Source organism: Echiichthys vipera (genome assembly GCF_963691815.1).
Source record: "Echiichthys vipera genome assembly, chromosome: 6".
Classification (NCBI taxonomy): Eukaryota; Metazoa; Chordata; class Actinopteri; order Perciformes; family Trachinidae; genus Echiichthys; species Echiichthys vipera.
This window is the reverse complement of record NC_139831.1, coordinates 21789961-21802612: the sequence shown is the minus strand read 5'-3', so window position 1 is coordinate 21802612 and position 12652 is coordinate 21789961. Positions and strand designations below refer to the sequence as shown.

Genomic DNA, 12652 nt, shown 5'->3' with positions numbered 1-12652 from the left:
AGGTGCACTCACTATTCCCCCGGTATAAACAGCTTTAGCTCCTCAAGCTTAAGGGAGATTTACTGCCTGTGCAAGAGCAATAAAATTGTGTTTATGTCACTGCTGTTACTGATGTGTGGCAAAAGAGAGACACAATAATAGAGAAAAGGGAGGAAAAGATAGACGAGGAGGTGAACTAAGAAAGAAGAAGAAATTAAAAATAATAGAGAAAGATAGCAGACAGGAAGACTTTAAACGCTTAAGCTTCCACCGCTGGGAATAGCAGTGATCAGAGCAGCTGACCAGCCAAACAGATCTTAGATTAACGTCGGGAAGTGTTGGATACTCATGAGAGATTACATTAGTGGAAATGGGGGTAATGGTAGGTTAATAAGGATGAGCCAAAAAGCAAGTGTGTCTCGAAAATGTAGGTGAGGGCTGACAGAAGGCAAAACTGGTTTCTGGGGAGGAGAAGAAACAGAAGCATTAGTGTCTGTGAGAGGAGATGATAGGGACACTGCTGTGAACAAAGGGAACAGATGCCAGCCTAGCAGTGGGAAACACAGGGACCACACGGCGGAATCTTGATCTCCCCTATTTCCTCTAAGTAATAAAACAATGGCACCGCATCGCCTCATTAAATGGGTAATCGAGGGTGTGAGAGCACTCCCCTCAGCTCCAAACACATCTCTCTCTCTTCCTGTGTCTCACTCTCTAACCTTTTCATGCTATGCCATTGTCTGTCCTCCTCACTGTTTCTCGCCACATTCCCAATTTGGTTTGCTGCAGAGCCTTGCCGCCTGCTGAATAAATGCTTACCTGGCCAGCGGGTCAGAATCCCAGCCCAGACCAACTCCTGTCAGGGGGTATGAAAACTCCAATTATCTCCTTAACAATCTTCCCTTCACAATTATCTCCCCATCTGCGTATCAGTATCGACAGGTGCAGAGGGGCGGTCTCGCTCACTCACTTTTTCTCTGACAGAAGAAGTAATGGAGATGGAGATTTGGAGCAAGAAGAGGCAAACACACAAGCTGCATGCTAATTCATTAGGAACTGCTCTATAAATTACACAATTGTCGTCAAAGACAAATGAAGTGTTCATAATAAGACCTGAGCAAAATCTACAACCAGAAAAGTTGCAACTAACTAGAGCTACAAGTAACAACTTCTGTTGATGCTGATAATCCGTTGATTCTTTTTTCTGATTAATCACATAATCTAAAAAAATCTGTCTAACATCTGTAATAGAAAGACTACACTATTCCCCAGACAATTTCCCAAGGGGTTATATTTAAATATAAGCAGCTGAAGCATTTGTCACTTTTGCTTCATAAGTGACTTGAACAATTGATTATTGTTGTCAATTCATTTCATCACTTGAGAAACTGCTTAAATATACAGTGGCATGACAAGAGCGTCTTTTGGCACCTCATCATATTGATGTAAAATTTGGCAGTTTGCTAAAACCTTCCCCCAAACAGCAAATATATAGCTTAGAATAGCAGAAACCATAACCAGGAATGGCAGGCCTGTCAATCTTTTGAATTCTCCTCATGATAAGTGGTGAGTTGGGGGCTTTTATACGCAATATCTTTAACATTCAGGGTGTTCTTTTCTTTTTTATTGTTGTCGTTTTTCTGCCTTTACAAATTAAAAACACAAGCATAGATGTAAGGAATTAATTAAACAATGTGAAAAACTAACTTGATTACTGCCTAGTAACACTAATGTAGCATTATTTTACAAGCCAAGTAGCATATTGTTCGCGGAGTTAGAGGATGTAAGACTCTCATTCTGCCACAAATATGTTTGCGACAGTATCATTTCAGGGGGGAATTGACAGTCACCAGCTAGAATTGAGAACCCTGCTTTTGTCCACCTTTGTCTGAAGTCAAGGACTCTGTGTTTCAGAAAATGTCTTAACATTTTAAGTAACTCTGCCACCATTATCACTGTGAACTGCATATGTCCTGTACACGAATGGAAACCTTGAGAGATGTAGCAACAGTTACGAAGGAGGGTAGGGTTTAGTGGACAGTTGAGTATTTACAACATGAATCTGATATCATTTTGCATTAGTCCAACTCACTGATGTGTAATATTAGCCCCAAAAGTCTAATAGACCTACAGATATGGGGGGAAACAACAGCATAAACTCAATATGTTAAAATATCTGGTGTAGACGAATATCGTCTCATGGCATGCATTGTCTCAATGTCCACATATAATGCCCAATGCATTTTTATTTGTCTAGTTTGCTTCTCCAACTTTCAGCAAAAGGTCTGGTGTCATGGCAAGGCATTGAATTTAGTACTGCGAGCATCTTCTACAACAGCAGTCTTGTGCTGTTACTGTCACAAGAGCATTGTCACAAGAGCAGTTACACTATGTCACAGTGTTTAGTGTGCTTGTAAGCTTTGTTCCTCATTACCATTACAAGTACACAGAAGCTCCTGAGATGCACTGTATGACAAAAGAGGGACTCGCTTCTTTCTTTGCTACAAAAACATGACAGCTACCATCATTCGGCACTCATCCCTCCACCCTGCAGCACAAATCCTGGTCCTCATCCCTGAACACATTGTTTTCTAATTGCCAACCCCACACGTCTCAGCTCCGACCTCCATGTTCCAGCTGCTATTACCTCCAGAGATGACAGATTCGTCTTAAATACTTAGCAAGCTTTTATGAATAGAGAGAAGGTTTCGGAGCAGGCTCAAAAAGAAAACGAGGGGAACAAATAGAAACAGAGGTGACACAGTCATCACAGTAAAGAATATGTGTGATAAAGACTGGTATCTCTCAACAGAACTCTCAAACCTCAAGGCACTGAATGGCTGTTGATGTTACTTTTATTTGGCGGATATTTCTTAGGAAATGGTCATACAGCGAGTGAGGAGATTAAATGACAGGTCTCTTATTTCTCTTTCTTAACCATTTCTTTCTTCCCCCACCCCCTGCCCCACATACACATTCCCTCTTCCTTTCTTTTGCAAAGCAATGCAGGCTCACACAACACCCAGAAACAATCTCCATCCTAGTCTGCTCCACACTCTATCACTCTGCTGCTTGGGGAGCAGTTTTGGCTGATCTACATTGATTGCTATGGGCCATTCTCTATCCCTGGCGCTCGGGTGCAAGAAAATCCAAGCCTTCTCATTCATCAAACCAGCACCTGCCAGACTCTAGCCCAAGAGAAAAATCATCAGCTTCTTTTTTTTTCTCCCCCATTCTCTTTGTTTTCTCCTCGACAAATAACTGTCATGTACCGAACTGAGGGAACAGTGATCTGCTGTTCGTCCGCCTTTTTCAATAACACACTGACGACTCAGTAATCCCTCCGAACATGCATGCGCTGTGGAAGTCAGTCACCAAAGCTGTAACTCAATGACTGACACGGTAGCTACCCAATGAAATACAACACCCCAGAGCCTCACTGACACCAGCCAAGGGGTCTGAAATCGCAGCTTAACCTCCACCACCCATCATCTTTTTCTTAACACTTCCATCCCAGTTGAGACTCTTCTTTCTGGGGTGTTGTTTGTACCGGTAGAGGTGTAAGATCAGAGCAAAAAAGGTTGAATATAAGAAATACAGAAATAAAGTCTCCAGGAGACATACTGGAAGATCCTTTAGAGTATTTTTTAGCATTACAGTGCTTAACACAGACAGTTCAATAACTGCAGAGTTATTATTACATATTTATGCTTATAACTCCATGAAGTGATAGCATTGGATGTGCTGCATTGAATAATACATTAAATGCATCTGCTCGAGCTCTGTGTCTTGTTAACTTTTGTGTGTGTGCAAGTATGTGATCACAGGACTTCACAAAGCAGTCTCACTAGCACACACACATTTCTGTTTCGTAAGAGAAGAAACTACTGTGGTGAGGAAAACTTAAAGAACCCCTCCACTCAAAAATGTGTTATTTTTATATAAGACTATATGACTATAATGACTTGTACTCGTGCAAAGTTTGTCACTAGAGGGGGATGTCCGTGCACTTCCCTACAATTTTGATGAAAATGTACAGTATACGATATATGCTTGGAGTTATTGGATACTTGGACTCTTTTAGGCCTTCATATACTGCATCAAATTGGTTTGGTTAACCTAGGACTGTGTTTAAAACCTGCCCGACTGACTGCTGCTGATGTGCTCACGCTCTGTCTGATTTCTTTTTAGGGTTGACGCAGCATTCCCAGATTCAACGAGCAATTAACTTGGAAAGTACAATGGTATTTTTACTGATAAGAATGATGGACAAAGTACAAAAATAAATTGTAAATACCCGAAATTATCCTTTTATGTTGAGTCATACTTGCATCAGTCTGTGAATATTCACTCAGCCACTCAGGCATCTCCATTGAAGCCTATGCCAATTATAAATTCAACAACATATGTCATTATCTTTGACCTGCAACTTGGCACTTGTGTAATAAGAAGTCCAAACATCCACACGCTTATTTCCATTGTGAACAGCTTTCTGCCCTGATGTTTTTTTGAGGAGTGATTTATTCTACCCCAGCGCCTGTAGTCGTATAGAAAAATCGCACGGAAAACTGCAGCAATGCTTTGCTCAGTATTTCCTGAAGAGACCTGTGACATCATATCCTGTTTCTTTGGGGTCTGAAAGCTAAATTTACAGCCTTACACCATCAAAGTATGTCATTAACTTAATAAATATATTCAGCACCATAAAAAATATAGTTATTGACAGTGACAGCGTCGATATTAGACCACCCCTGTACTTGACCTCTACCTGTACAATCTCTCTGTGACATAGACCTACATACATCCCATCACCCAACAGTAATTCAAATCTGTCCTCTAGGCCTTCCCAAAGGAAAGCATCCCCCACCCTTCTCTCATCTGTGCCGTATTGATCGGTTGGGCAGGCCTCTATGCGGTGCTCAGTTCATTGATCATGGCTGCCTCATAGATCCTCTTCCAGTCCTCTTTAACTGACCCTCAGAGACCAGGGGAAATACTGCTGCCTATGTCGCCGTGACAACCCAGATCGTCTTTTCCATGAACACTAATTAGTCTTAATGAAAGGTTTATTGTCAGGATGGCTGAACTGGACACAAAATCAAATGCGAGTTAGTGACTCATAAAGATAAATGTACATGCATTACAAAAGTACTCCCACAGTCTGAAATGTTACTTTTTGCTGCTAGGTGCAATATCCTGCAGAAAGATTTTAAACCAGAAATAGCCAAAGCCCAGCCTCAATCTCACCACACACATGTAGGATATCAAAGAGTAAAGTAGATAATATAGGCATGAGCCTGCAGGGGATTTGACATGAAGCTAGTGATTCACTGAAGTCCTTATTACAAACCAAGTCAATAGCAGATTATGGTAATGTGATAGCTAACTGAGGGGAACAGTGACTAATATTCTCCATGTACACACAGCTTCCTTGGCAGTTATTTTTAACCACTGGAAACATGTAAAATGAGCCAGTGCAGGAAGCGCTTCTACTGAAAATATGAAAACAAAGGCGCATATAGAAAAAGAGCCATGATCCATAATAATCAATGCTGAAAACGCAGGTGCTCCACCACTTTATGACTTGGTTTTGTGTATGTGAACAGAAGAGAGAAGACAAAGAAATACAAATGAGCTCCAGTATCCTGTCTCATATTATTCCAACAGTGTTGCCATCATCATTACTTCCCAGATGACTCCACAGAAGGGAAATCAAATGATTCACTTTGCCACAACATTCAATGTCTCTATTTAGTTTTTGCTTTTCTCTCCTACCTTTGCCCTAGCCCACCCCTAACCCGCTGCCCCATGTTCTCCTGCTCTTTAGGCAGGTGCAAGTGTGTGTGAGCATGTGTATGTATGTGTGGTGGGAGGGCTTGCTTCTGGAGGAAGTGGCTAGTCATAAGAGCCAGCCGGATGAGGGTGATACTCATTATCACCCTCATCCGGTGCTCCATTCATCCCTGCGCACAAGGGCCCATTCACCCGCTGCTTTTCACGCTTTTGGACCCCAAGAGCCCTGGGTATGTTCCCACACACACACACGCTTAAAGAGGTGAACTGTCACTCACTCAAGACATCCTACACAGATGACAGAATGGGTGCCCAGATGCGAACACAAACATATACACACTCCTCCACACAGGCATACTAAATAGAAAGCCAGGAATAGGCGGCTTTGCTCATCTGAGTCATTATAAGCAGGCCCCGGAGCCCTTTTTTTTTTTCCTTATAAACACGTCTCTATAGCCATCACATCCAAAAACTCTTTTAGAACAAGTGACACACAGCAGGAAGAGGTGTCACTTTCATTTTTGCCGTCTCCCTTCGCCGTGAATCTATGTGACATCCTTGTTCCACAGCCCCACCATCATACCCATGGACTGCAGCCTTATACGAGTCACATTGAAGAAATATGTCATTGATGGCATCGTGGAGAGGATTGAGAGGGGTGACTGGATGGAGTGAAAATTTTTTAGATGTCTTGTCGTGCTGACAGCACCTGGATCTAGTTAAGCTCTAGTAAAACTCGAAAACTGGCAGGGATCCTTTAATAATAAAATAATCGGTTTCAAGTAGGTTCCTGAAATCTTACAGAACAGGATATTTTATCTTTGTCGGCATTTGAAGTATGTATTTTGAAAAAACATCTGCTTTGACACTTTCTCTATTTTTAATGGGTTTGGGAAGCAGTTCTACTAATTAACTCAATAAAAAGACAGAGAAAAAACAGTTAACAGAAGGTAGGTATATGTCATGCCGCACGTTAGCCATTAGTATAAATCGTCATATCGTTCTTTAACAGCCTACTGTATGTATGCTGCTGTCTCTCTACTAGGTGCATGCTGTGAGTAAGATATTATTGTATCCCCCGTCCTTCCCCCATCCCTCTCTGCTGTTATAGGCGCCATGCTTTTTTACCACTAGCGGCATCCCTAGAAAAATTCAGCTAAAGCCTGACCCTCATATTCCCATCACATTCCCTTCAGAGCAGAGGACCATCTCATTAATGAGGGCATCTTGGGTGTGTTTACATTTCATTACACAGCTCTGCCCAGCTCACCAGACCTAAATGGCTGGGGGTGGGGTTGATGGTGATAGCCAGGGGACCGTCCCGTTTTTCAAATGTTTTCTGCACCTCTTACCTGGAATTTTTAAAATGGACCTCTGCAAAATTGTACATACTTAAGCCAAAAGGATACACTTCCTAAAGTATGTTTTAATGAACAGGTAGGAGAATTATACTAAATAACAACGTGTGTAAAGTGTATCTACCCTATACTCTGACAAACAAGTGCAAATTTTATTGTGATAGTGTTCAACATTTGCCAGCAGCCAGCACTGAATGTCTATAAATCATCATGAGTGCTGTTTCAAATCCAATCCTAAACTCATAACTAAATCACATAACAACTGTAACAGCCACATTACATTAAACCTCTGTGTGGGAAAAGGCTCCTAGATTCACACATATGAACATTCGCTGGCCTCTGGGAGGACAGTGGTGGATCAGTGGAGGAAATTCAAGGAGATGATGAGTGTTGAGGGAACAAGATTTGTCACCCTTGTCATGCCATCCAACAGCTGACCAGCGACAGAGATGACTTGAATAGGAGCAAAAATGACATGAGGAGAGAGGTTATGGAAGTGCATTGTAGAGCTGAGCAGTTGCCTACGGTCCTTACAGTATTTAGAGAAATCAAACAAAAGATGGAGCACCTCATGGTAAGCATGGCTGATGAGCTGCTGAGAGTCTACGCGAACAGGCCACAAGAAGATACCTGACACAATGCTATTTGAGCTTAAGCACTGACTCGTCAGAGAACATGAGAGACATTTGTGTCTGTTGCATTGCATCAGAGAGTGCACACTTCTCAGTAGCTCACAGAGAGCACTAATGGATTGAAGTCGCAGTTGTCACAGGAAGATCTAGAATTTCACCAAAAACTCAGCAGTCAATATGACAGCTAGAATGATGTGGCACTGAAATTGGCACCCAGTTAGCACAGGTACTGAAACAGAGATGTGCCAATAAGGATTGTTGGCAAACGGGTGGCCAAAAATAACATGTCCCACAGGCGACATCACACATGGAAGGCGACTTGTCAAGCTGTCAATTCCAGGCCCAAGTTTCTCTGGTAGCCAACTGAGGAGTGGCCGGCAATACCTAAAATGCCCAACTCAAGCAACCAATTTTTTTTAGAGTTCCCACTCTATTTAAGAAATCCTTTTCCAGGACCTTTCCAGGACATTTTCAGGAGTTTTCCTTCCAAATGGTCATATAAATATCCAGTAGGCTTAGTACTAACATATTTAGTGCACTCCTGGCTATGGAAAATATATACTTGACACCAAAAAGATTGTTGCAAGTCTGTTCTAATCCACAGATTGACAGACACAGGAGCTGCAATAAAAGCATTCCACTTCACATCTGGTAAACCCACTTTGAAGTGTCATACTGTACGGATTATTCTACAAACGTGTTTTAAACAAAATATGCACCTAGGTTTACATAGGTGATCTGAGCGAGGGGTTTAAATACAACTCAAATTTCCCAGGAAAACATAGCTTATTTCCAGGATATTTGGACATTTTAATCAATTCCCAGGTGTTCCCATGACTGGAAAACCAGTCTCTCAATTTCCAGGTATTCCAGGACGCGTGCTTCGCTGGTGTCACTTCCGAGGTTTCAAACTCCCCTTCACCTATTTAACATGCTGGTCGTCACAGTTTAGTCTAAATAAGAACATAGTGATCTGTTGTGAACCAACAAATGCTGCATATATTCCATTTTATCATTTCATATTTTGCTAATTTAAGTTGTCAATTAATATTCTACGGTTTTATTTAGCCGTTGTATATGGATATTTGCTTACTATTAAGGCTAAATATTCTTGGTTTATAGCTTTGCTTATCTGTTCACTTGTATATAACAAGTGGAGTGTGTTGACTGGCGTGATGACATTGCTCAATAACTATCCTAGAAAACAATTGAATGCCTCCTCCCTGTTGAGACGTCTTTGTTACTTCAACACACTGAATCAGAAAATGTAAAGGTTATAGAGTCTGTTCGTTAGACTTTCCTTCACTCTGAGTCAGAATGTCATTATGCTTGTATTTTGTGTCTTTATAAACTGCATCATGTTTTCTTCTACCCCTTTGTTCATTCTGTGAGCTACAATTGATATTTGCAACTGCATCCAAGGCAGTGGAAAAGGAGTAAAAAACTGTTTTGTTTTGTTTTTATTCCAGACATGTGTCAAAAGGGAAATGCTAAAATCAATGTCTGGAAGAAGTAATCAAATGTCTGTCACTAAGGCACACAGCAGAAAGAGAGTCAGGAAGGCACAGTCGTCAAAGGGTATCTCCTGGAAGTGTATGACTTCACTACAGTGAGTGTGAGTGAGCTACAGGCAAATTCATTGGAGTCGAGGATGGAATGAGAAAAACACGGCTGAAAAGCCTCAAGGGTGACAAAATCTTGTCAGAATACAAAGAAGGGATAAGCGCAGGGTTAACAAAGAAGAAACAATTTAGACTGGCATTTCTTTAGTGAAACTGAGACATGGAGTTAGTGTTTGACTGACATAATGGCACACATTATCACCCACAGAGGAATACCATCTGACTGACCAAGGGCTCTGAGTAATGCTTTATTAACTTCCTTGTTGCATAAATCTTGCTCCCCTTTGCCAGAACGTTAAAATCTTAATTTAAAATTCCTCACATCAATCAATTAAAGATAACCTTAGCTGTGATTCTTATAAATCCACTGGTGCATTCATAAAGATCAGGCTGGTAATAAAGTCCTAAAAGTTGAAATATGTATTGTCGTGGGTCCGTGGCTGTGCGCATGTCTTTGTTAAGGTTTTTAAAGAGGGAGGGTTTAATTGTGTGTGTTCTGCCAGAAAAAGATAATCGGGATGGTGATCCGTGAATAAATAGAAATGCACTTTCATCGTTTTTCCTCTTTGTTCACATCGCCTGAGAGCCCTGATCTGCGCTCTGGATCTCCGTTAAGTACCTCTATAAAGAGATGCAAATATGCACAGCGGATCAGTGGGCAGCCGTTTTCAAATTTCAAAAACCTAATGTTATAGCCTGTGAGTGTAGGATCTCTACTGCTGCTGCAGAGGTTGGTTTTAAATCACCGTGGCTACTCCGGAGCGCAATATCACTCTGCAATCATGCAGAGGCAAACTGAGAAAATAAGTCCTTTGCGGTCCTTCGCAACAGTTAAGAAGAAAACCACACACACACACCACACACACACACACACACTCACACACACACACACACACACACACACACACACACGCGCGTATTTGCAGTAGGCCGATAATATATGCGATTATAGTCTGCGCAGGTTTTATACCCGCGGAGTTCCAAGCGCTCTTTACGAAGTCAATAAACAGATTGAGGGGATGGACAACAAGCTGCGCAAACAGAGTATGGGAAATGCTAGCAACTATAATTTGATTTCAGTGACATACTACTTACAGGCATATGTCATGGAGAAGCTATTCCCCATCTTGACCATATCCACCTGCGGCACCAGTTTGGGGATGTCCTGGTGGTGAGAGAGGGCGAAACGGAAAACCTCATATTCGTGCGATTCGATTGGGAACAATCCTCCTGTTGAGCAGCAAAGAACCAGGAGTTAACGTTGAACACACAAATCAGGGAAAAGACAAATCAAAAATACATAGGAGGTAAATTTGAAACAGATGTTTCAATGCTGAGACTAAAGGGTCTGACGCGTGTGCGCCATTCTCACCTATATTGATGTTACTTGGAAAACTTGAGCTTGATCCCAAGCACACCCCCAGTAAACTGGTGTAGAGAATGGTGAAGCTTCGCTGCATATTTCCTTTTGCATTGGCGAAGGGGAAAAGAACCGAAATCCAAGCATAGGTTTGTCCGTGTGTGAAGTTAAATCCCCCGCTTCTCCGCCACTCCTTTCGCCTCCGGTTAGAGCAGCATGCAGGCTACCAGGACATTGATTCAACACAGAGACAGTTATCGCAATGGCGAGATGAGGCACCTTTCTCTCTCCTTTCCCTCTCTCTGCTGATGCTGCCTTGTCCTTGGCTGCTGTTGTATGAGAGGGAGAATGACTTCAGCATTAGCCGCACTGCAAAAAATATGCCCTTCTTAAATAGCTGTTGAGCCTCAATGTCAATTTATCGCTTGTTTTTTTTTCTCTTAAAACTGCATTTTTTTTCCTCAAACGAGATGATTTCACTCCTGCCTTGTTTGCAGTGAAATCTCGATTCTTTAAAGAAATGTCTGTAAATAATCGTCAGTGCAACAAGAACGTAGCAGAACGTCCATAGAGGGAAATTACACAACCTATCCACAGATGGCAAACCTAAAATTTGACAAAGAAAAAAAGCACCATTATCTCATCTTAATTAAGGATGTCTTAAGTTTTTTTTTTTTCACTTTCGCAATGAAAACTTCACTAAATGACTTGAGGGATGAATATTTTTTGCAGTGTACACCGTGATAGCGCGCCCACAGGTCCCTCGGGAGACGCACAGGATTTCATGGATACCATTCACTTTCCTGCACGGAAAAAGTATCCACAATATGCTACTAGTCGCAACCAACCAGAACAAAATTAGAGAACAAAGTATTAATACTTTATTTAATCTGAAATATTGTTATTTTTTATAGTTCGGAATTTGATAGAATATTGGCTGTGGCTATACCACTGCTGTACTAGCATGTTTTTTTTTTTAAATAACCAAGGCACTTCAACAAAAAAAGGTATTTTGTGGGGGGGGGGGGGGAAGCAGTAGCCAGAAGATTTAAACAACGTTTTCTCAGGGCTATAGGATTCAAAAGTGAGTAGGAAGTGTAGAGGCCACAGCTTTGAATGACTTCAGCACATCTGTGCCCACAGGACATCACTAGTTTCTCACACTGCTCTGGTTTAGATCTTGGTCCATTCTTCTCCAGTCTCTTCCAAAGTTCGGTAACTGTAGTGGGTTTCTTAACTATTACTTTGTTGCCAAGGATTTTCCAGAGATTCTCTATGAGGTTTAGATTCAAGATTCAAGAAGCTTTATTTACCCCTAGGGAAATTATTGTGCAACAGTTTCAATACAAAGATAGGATCAGAGTGACAATAAGCATAAAAACATATATCAAATCAAAATAAAGCTAACATCAAATAAATCAAACAATAACTAAGTGTGACAGAGTGCAAGAGACATTGTCGTTAAGCGTAGGTATATACAAAATAACAAACAAACAATACGCACTGTGCAGTTTAGCAGCATACTGAAATAAAATAAGTACAAACTAAATAAGTGGTAAGGGGCGATAATTGAATCAGTGTTAAAAATGTAGCAGCATTTCCTACAGAACTAGGTGACAGTAAAGTACAGTGAAGTGTAGCAGCCTTTCTTACTGAAAGGCTGTTTTAGACTCTGACACTTCCTCCTCCAAATTTAACTGACTTCTTTAGACACTTTGGGTTCAGTCGTTCCCAGTCTGACCCCGTACATAATGTTTCCCATCAGACCCCAAAAAATTTAACGTTAGCAAGTCATGACATGGTTTGGTGATCTGGTGTGGACAGCAGATCTGGAGGACCACATCTATCCTTCCGATGGATCTGGTAACCTTAGCGAAGAGGTACTGTAAAAAAAACAAACAACAACAC

At 41.4% G+C, this 12652-nt stretch overlaps 1 protein-coding gene across 1 annotated transcript in view; it reads right to left on the bottom strand.

Annotated features, from left to right (window-relative positions):
• The window catches only part of gria1a (glutamate receptor, ionotropic, AMPA 1a), a 75203-nt gene extending 64276 nt beyond the window's left edge, over window positions 1-10927 (bottom strand). Inside the window, exons 1-2 of the mRNA XM_083915191.1 lie at window positions 10757-10927; window positions 10480-10614 (exon numbers count right to left, since the gene is read on the bottom strand). Coding sequence (XP_083771317.1) covers window positions 10480-10614; window positions 10757-10844 — 223 coding nt within the window. The 5' untranslated portion in view covers window positions 10845-10927. The remainder of the gene's footprint in view (window positions 1-10479; window positions 10615-10756) is intronic.
• Between the last annotated feature and the right edge of the window lie 1725 nt (window positions 10928-12652).